At 46.5% G+C, this 21,571-nt stretch overlaps 1 protein-coding gene across 6 annotated transcripts in view; it reads left to right on the top strand.

Moving 5' to 3' along the window:
* Positions 1-21,571, top strand: part of LOC147026196 (golgin subfamily A member 2-like) — a 104,152-nt gene that overhangs the window by 1,862 nt on the left and 80,719 nt on the right. For 4 of the 6 annotated variants that reach the window (XR_015058151.1, XM_085881357.1, XM_085881356.1 and 1 more), the window contains exons 1-6: positions 12,405-12,532; positions 14,469-14,613; positions 14,767-14,856; positions 16,044-16,169; positions 19,833-19,889; positions 21,449-21,529. Coding sequence is in view for 5 of the 6 variants with exons in the window: in XM_085881357.1 (XP_085737483.1) it covers positions 14,584-14,613; positions 14,767-14,856; positions 16,044-16,169; positions 19,833-19,889; positions 21,449-21,529 (384 nt within the window). In the remaining variant the exon portion in view is untranslated. Of the gene's footprint in view, positions 1-12,404; positions 12,533-14,468; positions 14,614-14,766; positions 14,857-16,043; positions 16,170-19,832; positions 19,890-21,448; positions 21,530-21,571 lie in introns of those variants that run through there. The other 2 variants (XM_085881355.1, XM_085881358.1) reach the window with 2 other exon arrangements.

Genomic DNA, 21,571 nt, shown 5'->3' with positions numbered 1-21,571 from the left:
CCAGGCCCATCCCCATCTCCTTGAGATGATGGTCAACCTGCTGCAACCATGAGGCACGTGGTCGGCCCACTGGCCTCCTCCACTCATGAGACTCCCTCGCTGAGAGAATCTGGTGAGCAGGATCAGCGTCAGGAAAACGAGCCACATGTCCATACAGCCGCAGCTGACGCTCACGGACTATGCAGGTAACAAATCTCATCCGAGTCTCTCTCAGCAACCGCTCGTTGGACACAAAATCCGACCAGCGATAGCCAAGGATTCTCCGAAGAGACCTGGTACCAAAGGAATTAAGTCTCCGTCTCAGATCGCTGGTCAAAGTCCAAGTCTCGCACCCATAGAGCAAGACTGGAAGTACCAAGGACCTGAAGACTCGGACTTTCGTCCTCCCGCACAGGTACCGGCAGCGCCACACCCCATGATCCAGTGAATCCATGACTCCCCAGGCCCGACCCAGACGCCTATTGACCTCCGGCTCACAACCTGCGGAGACATGAATATCACTGCCAAGGTAAGTGAATCTATCCACGACCTCAACATCCTCACCACAAACAGACACAGACAGGACAGCAGCATCCAAGATGTCACCGAAAGCCTGGATCTTTGTTTTGACCCAAGAAATCCGTAATCCCAACGGCTCCGACTCCTCATTCAGCACCTCGAGGGCCCCCAAGAGGATGTCTAAAGTCTCCGCAAAGATGACTGCATCATCTGCAAAATCAAGGTCCGAGATCTTGACATTGCCAAACGATGCACCGCAACTTGATCTCTCCGACATCCTCCCAAAAATCCAGTCCATACAAGTGCTGAAAAGTGTGGGGGCAAGTACACACCCCTGACGAACTCCAGTAACAACTGGAAATAAGTCAGAGATGGTACCACCACACTTCACAGCACTCTCAGTACCAGAGTAGAGTTCAGACATCAGATCGATCAGTTTTGGTGGCACCCCACGAAGACCAAGAATCCTCCAGAGGACATCCCGATTCACTGAATCGAACACTTTACAGAGATCAACATAGGCTGCAAGCAGCCCCTGCCGAAACTCTCGTCTGCGTTCGGTGAGGACACGGGTGCAAGGATACGGTCAATCGTTGACCTCTTGGTGTAAAGCCTGACTGCTCTGGACGCTGGTGCTCAAGCAGATGGTGGCGAACCCTATCAAGAATTATCCGAGCAAAGACCTTGCCCGGCACTGAGAGCAGCGTCACCCCCTCGGTAGTTGTTGCAGTCTTGGCGATCACCCTTCCTTTCCAGAGAGGGACAACAAGGCCCCTCTTCCAGTCAGTTGGGATGATGCCTGTGTTCCAGGCAGAGCACAAAACTGCATGCAACGACGCGAGTGCAGCATTTCCACCAGCCTTGAGAAGTTCGGCATGGATGCCACAGATCCCTGGAGCTTTGCCCCGTTTCAACTGGTTCACCGCAGCCCGTGTTTCCACAAGCGATGGTGGACCACAGTTGATTCGAGGGTCAGCAACAGGGATTGTAATACCCTCGCCGTCCAACTCGACAGCTGGGGGTGCAGCCTGGTACAACCCGTCAAAGGAACCGGCCCAGCGGGCCTTCACTCTCAGACTCCTCTGTCAAGAGCCTACCACTCTCTGCTCGAACTGCAGTGCTCCGAGGGATGGGCTTGGATGAACGTAATGCGCGACTCCCCTGTAAGCGGGACGAGAATCACCTGTCCACAGGTGATGCTCTACCCCCTCACAGATTCCTCGCACATAGGCCTCCTTGTCCACCCTCAGTGCACGTACAGTTTTACGCCTCAGCTCCCTGAACAGCTCAGCTCTGCCATTCAGCCTGGCCCTGCGACTCTGGTCAATGGTATCCAGTGTCCCTTGAGAGACAAAATTCTTCTTTGCCCTGCGGTGAACTCCAAGGCATCCACCGGCAACATCAAGGACGGTGGTCTTGAAGGTGCTCCACAACTCTTCAGGACCCCCCAAAGCACCCAGACCCCCCAAGTGTCCACTCAGCCTGTTCGCAAACTCCTCAGCTACTCTCTCATCCCTGAGCTTGGCAACATCCAGCCTAGGCTGTTATCCAATTATCCAGCCTAGCTGTTATCCAACATCCATCCAATTATAGTTGATGTAACAATCCATAAGAACCCGGTGAGGATGGAAGTTGATACCAGCGCTTACAGAACAATTATGAAGTAGAGCAAGTTCATCTCCATCTACCCTCCGAGAAAGGTTCCTGCACTCCTGTCCTGTATCTACTGACTTGAAAACATACACTAAGGAGGTGGTTCCTGTTGTTGGCTCAGCTAACGTAACTGTAGGATATGGAAACAGCACTCATGTCCTACCACTACTAATAGTGCGAAGAAGGACCAACTCTCTTTGGCAGAGATTGGTTACGAATAATCAGACTTGATTATTAATCAGAGAGAGCCGAGTGTGTAAGTCTCTCCTGCCAGTATACAGCCTGTGTCTCATCAAGACTCCTGTAGTGCCTCCTCACGGCGACACATGGTAACTAGGCACCTTGCGGACCAAGGCGAATCTACAGGGGTTCTCGGAGGAACCTCGGCCCCCAGAGATGTGACGTGATGGTCCGCCAGCTTGTGGATATGCCCTGTCGTCCCATCACCCAGGTCCCAGCTATGGGTCAAATAGCACCTTGTGAGTCAGGCCTCGGTGAGTCAAAGGCTAAGGGAGCCTAACCTTGACAGAAAAGTTACGGTGGAGTGGAGTCCCATTAGGCGGATTGTGATCCATTTGAGTGAGCACCTTCCGGCAACTCGTACAACCAAAGAGACTCCAGACGTCGGGACTTCTATCTTTCCTCTGATCTGATCAAGTCTGATCCCCTGAAACCTGCCCACACTTTGCAGACACACACACACACACACACACACACACACACACACACACACACACACACACACACACACACACACACACACACACACACACATAAATACATACCACACAAAATATAATACATACGTACTCACACATACACACCATACTTATGACACATGCCAAATGACCTAGATTTTAGAGGTTTGAGCCGTTTTGTTGCTGAAAACCTGAAAACCCGTTTAAATGTGGCCTAAACCCATATTGGATGTAAAGTAGTGTGTGCCCGTACGTGCGTGGCCATACGTGCAATTTTTTTTTTTAAAGAAGAAGAATTGTGACGTCAATTGTGACATCATAGCACCGTGTCCTGCCATTGGTTTGGTAAATACATGGGCACTTGGGAAACAGCTGAAACGGATGAAGAAGAACGATATCAAGCCTTGAAAAGGCACATACTCAGGTCCCCAGCGTCAATTGTGATGTCATAGCAAACGAAGAAGAATTGTGACGTCAAAGCACCGTGTCCTGTCATTGGTTTGGTAACTAAATAGCCATAACTTGGGAACCACTTGTCCGATTAATATCAAACCTTGAAAAGGCACATCCTCAGGTCCCCAGCAATATATATGGCGTATTGCCGTATAATGTAATATAACATATATATATAATATAACAGCTACCGTATAATGGCGTATTGGCAGCGTTTAGGGGAATTGGTATATAAAATGAGGTTCACAGGAGGAACCCGTCAGTGTATCAAACTCCCTGGTGAGTACATGTCAATGTCAGTAGTATCAGTAGTAGTAGTAGGTCCATGTCAGTAGTAGTAGGTGAGCATGAAGGGGAAGGTGTGGGTGATGATGGATCCTCCTTGCGTCCGCGTCCACGGTCACGGCCAGGAGACTTCTTGGCAGCATTCTTCGAAATTTTCTTTGGTATGACGATGATGTTAACACTTCGATGTCGAGCTTGGTTATGATTCAAATCGTCGAGCGACAGCGTCCATTTAAATAGTCGAACGGCAGCGATTTAAATCGTTGAGCAGAAGCCTATTAATAGGCTATGCCACGTGATCGTCGGCGATACGCTGCCGCGCGCTATGCATACGTTAGACTATCGTTGGGCATACGTTGTGAACGCCGACAACACGCCAAGCATTCGCTGGTATAAGTTATCTATAAGTTATCGAAACGTTCTGTGTACGTTACTAATACGTTATGCATACGTCCAACTCATTATGAATATGCCCAAAACTGAAAAAAAACATCAATAGTTCAACGTAGAAAAACATAAAAAAAATGCCAAAGAAAACTTCGAAGAATGCTGCAAATAAGTCTCCTGGCCGTGGCCGTGGACGCGGACGCAAGGAGGATCCATCATCACCCACACCCTACCTATCACGTTCACCTACTACTACTGGCAGGAACCTACTACTACTACTACTACTACTACTACTACTGACACGCTCACCTACTACTACGACTGATACTACTGACATTGACATGTACTCACCATGGAGTCTGAAACACTGACGGGTTCCTCCTGTGAAGCCCATTTTTATATACCAATTCCCCTAAACGCTGCCAATACACCATTATACGGTAGCTGTAAGTTAGAAACACGTTCAGTAAGTTCTGTGGTCGTCCGGAAGACGTTAATCAAATACGTCTACATACGTCAATATGCGTTGGAGATACGTTACACATAGGTTCAAAGCAGGTTACTCATAGGTTAGAAATAAGTTTCGGGTACGCTAAACATTACCTCGATGTGTTTCGACTTATGAGTAACTTACAAGTAACGTGTGTCAACGATCGCATAACATGCCTACAACTTATGGCCAGCATAGGCGGAACGTGTGAGTCATACGCTGGCATACGTCTAAAAATTTTGAGCATGCTTAAAATTTGTCGACGTGCTCGGGCGTACTACGACGTATGCCAGCGTGCTTCAGCGTGCTCTTAACGTATACAAAACTTACCCATAACGTATTCGAAGTGTGCTCGCGTATTCGGCAAATTTTTCACACGTCGGCATACGCTGGCTAAAACGTTAAGGTGTGACAGGGCATGACGGTGATGTTGACGCTCCGATGTCTAGTGCAGTTATGATTTAAATCGTTGAGCGGAAGCCTATTAATAGGCTACGCCACGTGATCGTCGGCGATACGCTGCCGCACGCTATGCATACGTTAGATTATCGTTGGGCATAGGTTGTGAACGCCGACAACACGCTCAGCATTCGTTGGTATAAGTTATCTATAAGTTATCGAAACGTTCTGTGTACGTTACTAATACGTTATGCATACGTCCAACTCGTTATGAATACGCCAAAAACTGAAAAAAAACATCAATAGTTCAGCGTACACCAGCGTTTTACATACATTTTGATACGTTGCCATACGCTGGCTAAAACGTCAAGGTGTGACAGGGCCCTTAATTCGGAATGGTAATTTGTGTAATGAAATATCGTTTACGTTGTTGTTCGGAATGCAGCCTGTGCCTGCTGGTTGCATCATTTTCCGAGAAGTTGTGCCGCTGATGCAGTGCCCCTGTTCCAGCTGGTGTTATTGATCCACCAATGATCAACTCACCTGATGTTATTGATCCACTCACCGGATGTTATTGATCCATCCACCTGATGTTATTGATCCACCTTTGATCAACTCACCTGATGTTATTTAGAGAACATTGTACTTTACGGTAATTCTACATATCGACGGTCCCCTGTGCCAGTGCGCATGCGCAGCCTGACCCGGAGCCAGGGATGTTGTGGGTGTTTCAACCTGTTCAATACTTGTTTGATTATTGTCGTTCCACGCTAATAAAGTGGTCGAACAAATTGAACTCTGTTCTTATTTATAATCAAACAACTTGATGCAGTCGAGTAAAGATCGTCGGTGCTGAGGAGGACACGACTGGGTGAAAACGGACCACGAGAACGTCGACAGTGAGTTTGGATTTCTCGGGTTCTGTACCCAATCTTCGCCCCCAGGACACTGTACACACGTGTGCATCACCGAAAATAGAACGTTTACTCCAGAATAGCTGTTCCTATGGCGCCGGTGGAAGCAGAGTGCCCGATGGAGGGTTGTGACTATATGGCTACACACGCAGAGGCGGCAGTGGTGGCCGCCATGTTGAGTATACACGCCACTGTGCACGTCGCCGCCACCAGGGCGGCGAGCTCGAATGCCAAGATGGAGAAACTCAAGCGTCCCTCCATAGCACTGGCCGGAACGGGCGAGGCCTGGTCGTACTTCATAACCCGCTGGGGCGAATACAAAACAGGTACTAAGCTTGTCGGACCTGACATAGTCGCGCAGCTACTGGAGTGCTGTGAGGAGGAGCTGAGAAAGGACCTCACTCGCGCGGCGGGTCGGAGCCTCGTGGGCAGCGATGAAGAAGACGTCCTCGCCGCCATGAAGGCGCTCGCCGTCCGGACGGAGAACACGATGGTAGCTCGAGTGGCCCTGTCTAACATGCGGCAGGGACACGAGGAGCCCGTCCGGTCGTTCCACGCCCGCATCAAGGGGCAGGCGGACACGTGCAAGTATGAAATGAAGTGCACCAAGGCGGGGTGCGATCAGGTCAACGACTTCACCGAAGAGATATTGCGCAACGTGGTTGCCCGTGGCATCGCGGACCAAGCAATACAACTTGACCTACTCGGTGAGAAGAACCAGGACATGCCATTAAAGGACATGATAGAGTATATCGAGGCCAAAGAGTCTGGAAAACGCTCGGCATCGCGCCTGCTTGACACTCAGAGCACGGACACGATCAGTAGTTCGTATCGGCGGGGAAAGCGACAGGACGTCCACGCCAGAGTAGGAGCCAGGCCGGAAAAACGGAAGGCCAAGCCCGAAGGAGTATGCATCTACTGCGGCGAGGTGGGCCACGGCAAAAGGCCTCAATGGCGCGCCAGACGCGCCGAGTGCCCCGGATACGGTAAAAAGTGCCGGAAGTGTGACCGCCAGAATCACCTCGACAAGGCGTGCCTGGGCGGCCGATCGGCAAGACCCCCATCTAAGGAGACCGACGGGATGTACGACGAGCAGACGGCAGCCTTCGTCGAGCTATGCACGGTCACCATGGCCAGCACAGAGGACGAAATGCGCACGCTTCCCCTCGCTCACCACCTGTACGATGATATGTGCGATAAGTGGATGAAACGCATATCCGACCCGCAGCCATACGTCAACCTCACTCTCACCAACAAGCGCGAGGATTACAAAGCGCTGGGTTTTAACCTCCTGAAACACACCCGCGCGGTAACCCTACCCGCTATGGCAGACACGGGGTGCCAGAGCTGCCTGATCGGCATTAAAGTCGTCCAACAAATGTGCCTGAGTACCGAGGACCTCATACCTGTATCCATGACCATGAAGGCCGCAAACAACAGAGGAATTCGTATCCTCGGAGCCGTGGTAGTCAGATTCGCCGGTAACAGTGACGACGCTCGGAGATTGGAGACGCGCCAAATCGCGTATGTGACGGACTCTTCAGACCGCATATTCCTCTCCCGCGCGGCCTGCATGGACCTGGGAATGATCTCGGACAGATTCCCGACACTCGGAGAGGTGAATCTGACGACCTCGGAATTGTGCGACTGCCCGCGACGCGCGGAGCCGCCGACCAAGCCGACCGCACTCCCCATGCCAGCGACCGAGGCCAACAGAGAGGCACTACAGTCACATTTACTCAGGATGTATGCTCAGAGCACATTCAACACGTGCCCACACCAGCCACTACCGAGAATGACCGGCCCGCCACTACGTCTTATGCTCAGTGAGAACGCGACACCGGTTGCCCATCACACTCCCATCTCCGTGGCCATACATTGGCAAGATGAGGTAAAAGCAGGCCTCGACCAGGACGTTCGGCTCGGCGTGTTGGAGGAAGTACCCGTCGGCACGCCGGTGACATGGTGTCACCGCATTGTAATTTGCGCGAAAAAGAATGGCAAGCCGCGACGCACCGTCGACTTTCAGGCCTTGAACAAGCATGCGTTCCGCGAGACCCACCACACCCAATCCCCGTTCCACCAGGCGAGACGCGTACCTAACGGGAAGCGCAAGACAGTATTCGACGCATGGAACGGTTACCATAGCGTCCGCCTACACGAGGACGACCGCCACAAGACGACCTTCATCACTCCATGGGGGCGCTACCGGTACCTATCTGCCCCACAAGGGTATATGGCATCGGGGGACGGTTACTCACGACGATACGATGAGATCGTCGCGGACATTGGTAACAAGACCAAGTGCGTAGATGACACGCTCCTATGGTCAGACACGATTGAGGGGAGCTACTTCCAGGCGGTCCAATGGCTGGATATATGCGGCCGGAATGGAATCATCCTCAACCCGGAGAAGTTTGTCTTCAGCGCACCCACGGTGGACTTCGCGGGCTTCACCATCACCATGACCGACGTGCGACCGTGCAGCCGCTACCTGGAAGCAATCCACGATTTCCCACAACCGCGTAACATCACCGACGTCAGATCGTGGTTCGGGCTTGTCAACCAGGTGGCATACGCCTTTAGTATGGCCGAACGAATGCAGCCATTCCGGAAGCTCCTGAAAAGTGGAGAACGCTTCCAGTGGTCCATGGAGTTAGAGGACATATTCCGCGAGTCGAAAGATGTGATCGTACAAGAAATCGAACACGGTGTCCGCATATTTGACAAAACTAAGCCAACATGCATCGCCACGGACTGGTCGAAGGAGGGAATCGGATTCTGGTTGCTTCAAAAGCACTGCCGATGCGTGCCAGTTAGACCATTCTGCTGCACTGATGGATGGAAAATAACCCTGGTCGGCAGCAGATTTACACACGCGGCAGAATCCAGATACGCGCCCATAGAGGGCGAGGCTCTCGCAGTCGCGGACGCCTTGGACAAAGCGCGCTACTTCGTACTGGGCTGCGAGAACCTGATCGTTGCGGTAGACCACAAACCACTGCTGAAACTCCTTTCGGACAGAGCACTTGACGACATACCCAACCCCCGCCTCAGGAACCTCAAGGAGAAGACCCTGCGTTATCGCTTCCGCATCATACATATCCCGGGAATGAAGAACAAGGCGGCAGATGCCATGTCGCGCAGGCCAGTTGGCACCACGCGACCTCCACTCATGAACCTTCCAGATGACAATGCCACCATAGCGACCCACCTCCAACCAAGCACGCACACCGACTTCCTGTCCCTCCTACGCCAAACTGAGCCGGAGTATGACGACGACGTCGAGGACAACCTGGCATGGTGTGCCGCGGGCCTCGAATCATTGCGATCAGTAACATGGGATCGCGTCAGGGAAGCCACCAGCAGCGATGGCGATATGCACATATTGGAGGGAATGACAATGAACGGCATCCCCGACTCAAAAATCGAGATGCCAGAGACAATTCGCGACTATCACCAGTACCGCGAGAACATTACATCGACAGATGGAGTGATCCTATACAAGGACCGAGTAGTCATACCACCCTCACTCCGCGGCGATGTGCTGAGCGCCCTACACGCTGCCCACCAGGGCGTATCAATGATGACCGCCCGCGCAGAATCCTCTGTATTCTGGCCAGGCATGTCGGCCGACATCAGCGCCACTCGGAAAAACTGCGAACACTGCCACCGGATGGCACCATCACAGCCTGGAGCGCCACCAACTCCACCTATTCCGGTCGTTTACCCCTTTCAGGCAGTGTGCTCGGACTTCTTTGTACACAGGGGTGCACACTACCTTGTGACAGTGGACAGATACTCGAACTGGCCGATCATCTCAAAGTCGACGGGTGGCGCCGCCGGACTCATAAACCACTTACGTCGCGCCTTCGTGACGTACGGGACACCAGAAGAGCTCGCGTCGGATGGGGGACCGGAGTTCACCTCCACCGAGACCAGGTCATCCCTGCACAGATGGGGCGTACACCACCGCTTGTCATCGGTGGCCTTCCCTCACAGCAACTGTCGCGCGGAGATTGGAGTTAAGACAATGAAACGACTTATCACGGACAACACCAGCCCGCAGGGAGAACTTGACACTGACGCTGTGCAGAGAGCGATACTACAATATCGTAACACGCCTGACCCTGACACGAAGATCTCCCCGGCAATGTGTGTCTTCGGCCGCCCGATACGCGATTTCATCCCAATTATCCCCGGGAAGTACAGACCGCACGACACTTGGCATGAGACCCTGAAAGCGAGGGAGGAGGCCCTCCGCAAACGTCATATCCGCACAGCCGACACCTGGGCAGAACACACCAAATGCCTTCCGCCACTTGCTGTAGGGGACCAAGTCCGCGTACAGAACCAGACAGGATTCCACCCAAAAAAATGGGACAAGACAGGCAGTATCGTGGAGGTACGCCAACACGACCAATACGTGATCAAGATCGATGGCTCGGGCAGAGTCACACTTCGGAACAGGAAATTCCTGCGCAAGTTTAGCCCAGTTTGCAATGACCAGCTGCCAGCCCGGTCTATCTATGATGATCTAGCAACCCGCATCACTGTACCTGCACCCGTTGTAACACCGCAACTGCCTGACCTCGACAGCGAACCCGTGACATCTGCGACGCCAACGGGGCCCACGCCGGCACTGACGTCAGTATGCACACCCAAGCGCAAGACGACACCCGTTTTAGACACGCCAGCAGCACCAGGACGAGGCACACTGAGGCGCGCGATCCTTCAGACGCCACCATCGGCCCCTGAAACCCCGAGAGCCCCATCCCCACTGGGGCCCGATGTGACACCACCAGCACCAGCAATAGGTCAACGCCGATCCACCAGAGCGACCAGCGTGCCTGCCTGGCACAAGGACTACTCCATGGAATAGTCACACGATGGGCGATATAAACTTTTGTTCATTCATTAAACTTAATATTTTCTCAGCCTTTATCTATTAACATAATAAAGACTCGGAGGGAGATAGAGAACATTGTACTTTACGGTAATTCTACATATCGACGGTCCCCTGTGCCAGTGCGCATGCGCAGCCTGAGCCGGAGCCAGGGATGTTGTGGGCGTTTCAACCTGTTCAATACTTGTTTGATTATTGTCGTTCCATGCTAATAAAGTGGTCGAACAAATTGAACTCTGTTCTTATTTATTATTGACCCACCTTTGATCATCCCACCTGATGTTATTGATCCACCTTTGATCAACTCACCTGATGTTATTGATCCACTAACCTGATGTTATTGATCCACTAACCTGATGTTATTGATCCACCTTTGATCAACTCACCTGATGTTATTGATCCACCCACCTGATGTTATTGATCCACCTTTGATCAACTCACCTGTTATTGATCCACTCACCTGATGTTATTGATCCAACCACCTGATGTTATTGATCCACCTTTGATCAACTCACCTGATGGTATTGATCCACTCACGTGATGTTATTGATCCACCCACCTGATGTTATTGCTCCACCTTTGATCAACTCACCTGATGTTATTGCTCCACCCACCTGATGTTATTGATCCACCTTTGATCAACTCACCTGATGTTATTGATCCACTCACCTGATGTTATTGATCCAACCACCTGATGTTATTGATCCACCTTTGATCAACTCACCTGATGGTATTGATCCACTCACGTGATGTTATTGATCCACCCACCTGATGTTATTGCTCCACCTTTGATCAACTCATCTGATGTTATTGATCAAGGGTAGACAGGGAAACACGATTTGGCATTCTGTTTACAGTGGTTCAGCACACACTTGTCCTGCGGAAGAGGAAAGTATCTTCTCACAAGATCGATTTCCTCGGGCGAATGTCAAATGAGGCCACGTGATCTCACATGTAAAACCAACTCCTGCAAAACCTCGGGTCGTAAGTTTGATCTGAAGAGAGATCTGGTCAGAAAGGCCAAGAAAGCCTGTGGTGAACACAACGCCAATCACAGTCACGTGAAGAGACTCGTCCGTCAGGTCGTGGTCATTGTTAAACCAAAAAACAATGTCAGTTTGATTGATCTCTGCTCGTTTGGTGCTCCACGATCGTTGAGATGAGTTTACAGTCGATTGTTAACGGTAAGTCAACATTTGAGATGAGTTCTGAACAGCTGCAAGACCACCTCATAAATAAAACGACTATGTCGGCATGTTGGTGTATTTTGTGTCATTGACACACATCTCGAAGAAGCGTTTCGACGGATTTATTTAAAAAAAAATCTCGTATTGGTGTGACACAGGCATGATGGGCCGAATGGCCTCCTCATTCGTCAAATTTCCTTGTTCCTTTTTTTCTTTTAGTCAACAAAGCAGTTCAAGTTTCGAGGGTTTTCACCGAGCTGATATTATACCGCCTCGAATCCTCCCCAAAATGTTACAGCTGTTCAATAACATTTTAGCGCCAGAAAAAGGCATATACAAACGTTTTTATTATATTAAGGTGTAGATTCCGCATGAATGTGTTTAAAAATAAAACACAGGACACACATAAATTAAACCAAAAAACAATAACAACAACGACAACGACAACAACAACAACAACAACAACAACAACAACAACAACAACAACAACAACAACAACAACAACAACAACAACAACAACAACAACAACAACAACAACAACACCGCCTGTGACGAAAACGTTGGGTGGGGCATTTGTGGGACACGTCTCACGCATGCGCAGTTGAGCTGCAGGAAATGTGTGCGGTCGGAACTCGATGTGTTTTGCTATGAGGGAAGAGCAGGTGAGTGTGTGTGTTGGTGAGTGTGTGTGTTGGTGAGTGTGTGTGGTTTCTGAGGTTTTATTAACCATATGGCATATGTGGCGTAAACAAACGAGTTTACGTGCTGTATTATGTTTCCGCTGTAAGTGTAAGGTTATCCTCTCAGGGTGAGGTGTACATTTGACACGATGTTTCGCTCTGTTTGGCCTCACCTTTTAAAAGCCGGTGTCATGACCGTGGTGTGATAAAGTACATTTGGGGTGTGTTCACTTATCAAGCGGCTCGCTAGCGCTTATCAAGCGGCTAGCTAGCGCTTATCTAGCCAGCCGTTCCTTAGCAATGGTTTCGAATGGAGTGCTTGCTCAAGTGCTTTAGCCACTTGGCGAGCACTCCACAAAAAACTTGGGAACTGAACGCACCCCTGTATTCACACCCCCCCCCAAAAAAGTATTTAAATAAAGAAATATTATTTTAGAAAATGCAACATCATAAAGGTAAATATGTAAAAAAAAAATCTGTTGCCATGGAAACCAAGGTGTTCAAGATTATTAGAATCGGCTGTGATGAAGCTGAGTCTATGGGCCTATCATGACGCCATAGCAGACAGGTCGGTGGTCTCTGTCTTCTACCACCTACTTTCTGGTCTTGCACCCTCTGCTCTTTCTGTGCTTTGCTCCCCCCCCCCCCCCAGGGCTCACATGGTCCACCATCAACCCCCTTCTGGTGAACCTACCTGAATGCAGGATCACTGCTCACCTCCACCAATTTGTTCCTCTTTACTACCTAGTGGACCCAACCTCCACATTCTCTTGAATCTCATTCCTCCCTGCAGGTCTCCAAAACTGCTGTTCACCACTATCTCAGATCGTCCCCTATCCACAACAATGATCTTTTCTACTCCTGTTGACCTACCCCAAGTCGTCCTTCCAAATTTCCAGTTTTTCCTCGAGAGTTTCCTTAAGTATCCATATTGTCCTCCACATGCGTCCTTTCCTACCCCTCATTCCTCCCCACACCCATTGTTTGTCCAAGTCTCCCTCTATCTTGGCCTTCAACTCTGCTGTTGGTGTCCCCCCTCTCTACATTGTTCCTTTTGTCCTGTTGTATCCTAATCTGTTCAGTGAACTAGTACTAGCTCTTCCATGAGCCTTGACTGTATACAAAAAAAAACTGAACATCTAACCTGGTATTCTTTGCAGTCAAGTCCAATGTTTCAGCCACTGCAATATTACCTTCATTGGGGACTCTTTGGAGTTATACCATAGGTCATCATATACTCCTCTCAAAAGGAGCACACTTGTTATTCGGTGTTCTTGGTCTTTCTTATACAAGACTGAAGTTGAGGGAAGAGCAAGGAGATGGTGACCTTCCATGCCCTTTTGTTCTCTAACGTGATTAAATGTTAACTATCCGATAGGATGGTGCAGAGGTGGCGTGTTTAGTTTTGAGTTGTCTTGTCTCGGTTCGATTCCCAACCCAACTACAAAATGTCTTGTCGGTACTTCACAGGGAAGTGCATGCATCACAAAGTGTGCCATCCCTTGGATGGATATTAAGCTAGGTGTCCCGTCTGCTAACATTAGTTGGTGTCTTTCACGAATGGTAGGCCCGAATTGTTCTTGGCACCACGAACAAATTACAAATTGTGACCCAAATCGACTCCAGTCGAAAGTCAGGTCTGGCCAGGCAGATTGTGAATTTATTTCGGCCAAAAACTTTCCCCAGCCAACCCTACAAGAACGTCGGAATAACTCGGGCTACTAAAGGAGTGTTGGGAGATTAAATGTGTACTTTCTTTGTCCCAGTTTTACAAGTGAATGCCGTTATTGATAGAAAATGTTTTCTTGCTAAACATGGTGTGTTTGTAATCTATTTATAAGCCAGCATTGGAGGAGTTTGGTTAAAGCTTTCATTGCTGTTGGAACTTTCCAAAATTATTATTTTTTATCTTTATCAGTGTGTGTAGTTATAGAAGCGCTGGAAGAAACGTGCCATCCCCCTTCCTCCTTGAGCCTACCCACCACCCTCCGGAATATCAGCAGCACACAAAGACCTGGAAAAAGGAGGAGATAATGGAGGTCTGCAACCATGTACCGAAAAATGTGAGTGCATCATCCACTGTTATTAATAGTTTATCTGATTTGATTGTTTGAAACAGCAATAGTATTTTAATTGGCATAACAACCTTTTACTTCTATCGGCTTCTGGCTCTGTTTTCTGGTGGTGGACCTTCTTTCCTTCTCTATCAACATCAGCTTCTTCCCTTGGCTACAACCAAACAACGCCTCATTCCTTTTGGGCTTGGAAGCGGTTTAAATCGAAAAAGCACTTCTGGTCGGAAAAAGGTGAGATCCGACTCTGTGCCGGGATAAACTATCTTTTCGCATTTGAGGTGTAATGCTAATTTGTGTTTTGGAGAAGGAGCAAGAAGGAGGTCTTCAAGATGTTAAATTAATGGTGGTGAAACTTGCAATTGTGTTTCCAAACCTCTCTCACTTGATTGTGTGTTCAAATCTTTGGTTCTAATTTGCAATGTGAGCCTTTTTAAGTTGTTCCTTGATGGTGAGCTTATTTCCGTATAACCTCAATCATATGGATCCCAGTCTTTACGAAGAGTATCATCTGTCCATGTTGACAGGCAAGTGAAACAATTGATTTTATCAACTGAAAGCCGATAAATGTTTTATTTTTTACCGGCGTAGAACGTGAGGCACAGTTGATGTTTTGAGCGTCAACCCTTCATCATGTCAAAATAGCCTCTTTTTTTTTTCAGCATTTAACTTTCATGGTGGAGCTGCCACATACACATCTCACACACAAGGACATACAGGTGACACAACACAGGACTGTGAGACGAGACAAACACAGCCACTGAGCTTGGGGGAAATGCCGTCATTTTCCGGGGCACTCTGGCTGCCAACGGCGTCACACCAATGATGTTGCCTTTCTGACCGCACTCAGTGGAGCATTTCCTAAGGAGGAATTTCCTCCTCCCTATGGATGCCAACCTATGGGGATTCTCCTTGCTCTTATCCTTGTAAGTGCTGAACGTCAAGCAAGTAAGCAGCACGTACCGTTTTTAGACTTTGTTATGATTCGGCTGGGGTTTGAACCGCTGACCTCCCAGACTTAGAGTGGACACTCTCACCATTACACCACCGAGTCTGGCACATGTTCATTGTTCTGAAGAACCGCTCACTCTCAATTTGAGTTGCATCGCAATTCCTACGGTGGTTAACACTTGTCGGCTTTCAGTTGATGAAATCGATTGTTATTTTGTGATCGAATTTGATCCGTTTCACAATTAACATCATATCGTGTTGGAAACGTGACATCAAGTCAGAGCTGTAATCAACCACAAGGTCTTCGACAATCCACTTGTTTGTTTTGTTTTTATTTGTTTGTTTGTTTATTTTGGTCAAGGCATGGTACCATTCACTGCAAACCACCCCGTGAGCTATAAGTGGACTTGTACATGGAAGTGGCACATTGTATGCGTTACAATTGTGCGTCTGTATTGATGTCCTCACAGGATGACAACGGATCGCACAAGAGGAATGGATTTATTGCTTTGCCAGTGAATGGCCCTCAAGAAAATGGACAAGTGCTGAATGGCAGGTCTTGTGAGAACCAAGATAGCACACCTGGTCAAGATGTGGTGGGTTGGTTGTGTGGTCTTACGTACTCTTGACCTTTCACGTCTATGGAGTAGACTGTAAAATGTCTTTCGTTAGCCTTTCTGCAAACCAAAAGTGGTTGGATAGTAGAGGATCGAAAATTGAATATATTTTTGCATTTGTTTATTATGTACTGTACAACATTTTCTTTTTATTATGATGTACTACCTTCATAAAAGCCAGCAGTTTACGTCGACCTACTGAACAGAAAACTGCACGATGTTTTTGCTGATTTGAAAAAGGATTTTTTGTTTGTTTGTTTGCTTGGAAAGAATTGTGATTTTGGTTAGTGATCCTGCTGCTTTTTATTTTCACGAGAATATCAGACCTGTTGCTTCGCTGACGGGAATACCAATCTTTGCTGTGATGGCTTATCATTGGGGCAAGAACAAAAATGATTCCTGGGAGATCCTGCCCTCCTTGTGGGGATAACTCGTATCACAAGTTGGTGTTTACAATTTTGCCATGTGTGCCCATGTACCCATATATAATGTGACCTTTATCAATATATATATATATATATATATATATATATATATATATATATATATATATATATATATATATATATATATATATATATATATTGTCATAAACCTTCCCGGGAGTTCCCTGAATCCACCCTCGTTGGATTCATTGAAATCCGTTAATCCGTTTTCAAGCTATAACACAACAAACAAACTATATAACACAACTATAAAACAAAAAAAGACAGATAGAGACAGACATGGCTCCTTTTATCATATCGATGTAATTTTTTGCATCTCCATTCATCAAGCGGTTCTTGTCCCCCTTACCTATTTATTGGAGATTGTTGCTCTGACAAAGAGTTGACGCCCTGAAGCGTCAGCTTTTAGCTTCTCACAGCAGTTAGCATACCTCATTCGATATCCTGTTGATTTCATCCATTGTTATAAGCCTGGTGTTGGCTTAATGGTTAAGTTAGCTAGCTTACGATCTTAGGTTCATGAGTTTGATTCCCTGTCAATCTGTTAAATAGCACGAGGTGGGTTGACTCAGCCTGTCATCCTTCTGAGATCCGCAAATTGAGTACCATCTTACTGGAAAGAAGGGGTTCCGCATCAGCATCACCGCCACACTTCCAGCAATGATGCAACCAGAAGCCAAAGGCTGCAGACGCAATAATAACAAGAAAAAGAGCAATCAGAGATTGCAGACCCCCGCCACGACTTATTTTGAGTGGTGTATTTTGTAGGTTTTAGGGTAATATGGCTGCCAACCATGTGACCTATGATATCATATGTGTGAACCTTTTGTTCCTCATGGTCAGGCGGTCATGCATGTAAAGTTTCGCCTCGATTTGTTCAGCCACTTCAGAGAAGAAGATTTTTGAAGGCTTAAAAAAAACAAAAACAACATGGCTGCCACATCACGTGACCGATGACGTAATGAAATTTTTTCTGTGGAACATTTTATCCCTAGATGACCCTCAAAAATTTTCATACTGATTGGATGTGGTGTTCCACATAGGCAATTATGATGTCATAATTAGGGCACATATGACCTCGTAAAAAATCAAACTCCTTGCCATGTGCCAAGTTTCATTTTTTTCCTTGGTGCGGTTTCAGAGATAGAGGTCAAAAGTTTTTCCAATATGACTGCAACATCTCGTGACCTATGACATCATAATTATCATTAAAACATTCTACATGAGTAATCGCACCAACGGTGAAAATCTCGTCTCGATCCGACAAGCGGTTGCGGAGAAAAACACAAAAGTTCTGTGTGGACAGACAGACCCAAATGCAATACCCTCTCCGTTGCCAAGGGTAATAGTCCATTGCACCTGTCCACCGACGTAGATCGACACTAGCGTTCACAAACACTAGTTTTCCATTCTTTATTGTCTGTGCAGTACAATTTAGTTTGATCCTGCTGCTTGTTTGGTGGTGGTTGTTGTACTCGTGCTTACTTTCTCTCTTTTGAGTGGTGGAAATAACCAAATGAGCCAATTCAGAGGAAGTTTTCTCACTCAATAGAGCTTCTGAAAAATAATTGCAAGAAAACTTGGTTGTAGATGATGAAAATTTGATGGTAGATCGAGTTTTCATGCATCAGCCTCACCTCGTTACCAATACACCGCTGATGTAGATTTGAAGGGAAGCTTACACTTACTCGTCGACCACCGGTACCGTGTCATATAATCCTAAGATTCTCCACTCGATCGATCCAAACCGGCAGATGAATGTACTCCAGACTTTGGTTTCTTTTGTTTCAAAAATAAAACGCAAAACCTGACACAGCACATAACAAAGCAATAAAGGACTGGCTATTATTCCCCCATCCCCTCCCCTCCCTCCAATCCCCCTTTCCCCCGGTTTCACTCTCTTTCCCCATTGGAATCCTTGGAGAAACTTTACGAAAGACCTTCCCTCTATAAACCACTGGTACTTGCTGGATGTTTCCATGTGTGGAAGTAATCAGAAATCCCTCGCACCCTGTTGATCTTTCTATACAGATTAAAGATGAACTTCAACATTATTATTGTTATCCTTTTACAGAGATCAACTCCTAGCATATACGTCTCACCTTGACAAACATTACACAGTTGTATAAACACACAGGAGCTTATGTTGAAATTTGATGATCACAAATCAAAATGGCAGTAAATGGCATTTCAGGAAAAAAAAATTGGCATTTTATTTACATTAACAACATGGTATTTCCTGTCTTCCCATTTCTTGCTGCCACCATTATTTGAACTGCAATTACAGACTGCCAATCCTCGTACCGTGCAATAATTTTCGCTCATTGAGCAACAGTTATTCTCTCGGTCATAATTGATCAATCTGAAAGTCAAAAAATAAATATTAATGGCAATAAACAAGTTTTCAAAAAAAAAAAACCGAGCAAAGTTGATGGTGCCACCACAAATCCCCACACTTGCCACCAAAAGCGAAGTTGAAAGTTGGTAAAAGGTACCACCCCAATATCAAGCTTTGAGTTAAAAAAAATTTCCCCATTTTGACCCCTATGACCTAAATTTCACACCCCCTGGGGCATGAACCGGGGATAAATTCCAAAAAGTCGTGACATATTTCATGTCTCCCAATGTTGATTGCATAAACTCAGTTTAATTTCAGAATGTGTGCCTGTAACTTCATTTTTCAGTATTAGACCTTTTGACCATGCCCCGGGATCCAAAATGACTTAACTGCTCTTGCACCTTCTTGCCATGTGGTGATTAAACCACCAAGTTTGGTGAATTTCTGCCCAACCATTTAGGAGGAGATAGTGTGACGGACAGACAGATTGATCCGATTACAATATCCCCCCATTTTTTTTTTTGAAATCGCATGGGGATAATAATGCTCTACCTACAATAACAACAGAGTATTTATATATTTAAATTGGGACTTGATTTTTCGATCACCCTGGAGAAAAAATTATATATACTGCATGCAGTGTATAATCGATATTTAAGATACTATTAAAGCCACGAGGAAATTTTCTCAATATAGCACTGTATTTGTAGGTCTCTTTTCAAAAAGCATTTAAAAAATAAAAATTGATTATTTCACACCAAACTTGTCCTGCACACATCATGATTCAGAAAAAATGAATGTTTTCCCAGTGACTTTTGAAGAAGAGTTGAAAATGCATCCTTTTTCTTTTCATTTCAGTGTGATCATGCTTTCAATGGAATTGATGAAAACTGTTCAAATTTTGCTGAACTGGAGGTAAGATTTTATTTTATTTACAAATAATATATATTTTTATTTTTTTCTTTCTTTCTTTCTTTAAATCTACTGTTAATGGAAAGGTGTTTGTGATGGGGTGGGCGCAGGGGATGCTTTCAAGAATCTCAATTGTTTTCTGCGAGTCATGGAATTTTGGTGAAGCCTTGTAGGCCACAGAACCAATTGATTATTGCTGACACCCTGACCAATTCCGGCACTAATTTTCAGCACTAGGTACCCTAATAAACCATGGACACGTTCTTGGTTTTTGCCTGTGTATTATTTTTCCTTCAGTTATTTACTGCACAGTTTTTCTACGTGATAATTTAATGAAAATATTTAAAACCAGTAAAAAAAAGTCAAAACATCTTAGCCCCTGTTATTTTAGTAATTTTGCTGTCTGGAGTTAAATGGCTAGCACATGTTTATGCACAACTAAAATGTCGGCCATCTTGGATCTGATCTCAAAAAATGACATGCAGATGTCAGCCATCATTCATTATCTGTGTGCCAAGTTTGAACAACATTATAAATGCTTGTCTGAGAAATGTTTGAGGATGTGTTCAACATTGGGTTCTTTTTACAACTAAAATGGCTGCCAGTGTACCAGTTGGCCATTTTGATCAGATCGCAAAATAACGTTCGCTGCAAGTGTACGCAGTTGTGTACTGTGCTTGTGCCAAGTTTGAACAAAATTGGACCATGCATGTCTGAGAAATGGTTGGGGACATGTTTAAGTAACAAAATGGCCACCAGTCGGTCATCTTGGATCTGATGTCAAAAAAGTAATGTGCTTATGTAAGCGATCATTCGTTATCTGTGTGCCAAGTACGAATACAATCGGTAAATGCATGTCCACAAAATGGTTGAGGACGTGATCGACACCAAGTTGTTTTTTTTACAACTAAAATGGCCACCAGTTGACCATCTTGGATGTGATGTCAAAAAAAAAATGGCGTATATGTATACCACCATGTGTTGTCTTTGTGCCAAGTATGAATAAAATTGGTCTATACATGTCCGAGATGTGGTTTGCGCACGCACACAGCCACGCACACATGAATGGACATGAAAATTGAGACCAAATCCATAAGCCCCCGTTTCAGATTAATTCCAATGGGGGCTAATAAACGGTTTGAGGTGCTCTACTGCAAAGGAATTACCTTGAAATCACCTGTCTCTCTTTAATATTTAATTGATTCATAAGCATTGATCAAAAAGCTGAGCATGGGTTTGACATTGACATCACTGGTGTTTTTACCGGCTGGAGCGCTTCCCACGAGGAAGTTACTTTGTTTGTCCATTGCCTAATGTCCTTGTAATTCATGTAAAGTACAGTAATGTCTTCTATTATCTCTGTCCTGAATTTTATTTATGTTTAAACTTCACAAGCCTTTGATTAATATAAAGGAGAACTTGGAGCAGAAAAATTTATATTTGATACCGATTTGAAAAGGAAATCTATATGAAAAATGTTTTATTGTTCACTTTGGAAGCACTTTTTCAAGTTGCTTTCTGCCTTTCTTTTTATGTCTTCGATTTATTTAATTTCCTTTCAGGTGAAACTGTGCAACCTAGCTGTTGAACTTGAAGCCAACACAACAGACAATGCAAAACTTTGTGCCAGGGTGTTGGAGCTTGTGAGTACACGGCTGAGGGCAGTGGGTGAGAGTTGGGGTTTA

This window comes from Eptatretus burgeri, chromosome 5 (assembly GCF_056783735.1).
Source record: "Eptatretus burgeri isolate ZD-2024b chromosome 5, Ebu_testis_v1, whole genome shotgun sequence".
Classification (NCBI taxonomy): domain Eukaryota; kingdom Metazoa; phylum Chordata; class Myxini; order Myxiniformes; family Myxinidae; genus Eptatretus; species Eptatretus burgeri.
Note: the sequence above shows the minus strand (reverse complement) of the source record. Positions and strands in the feature narration are given on the sequence as shown.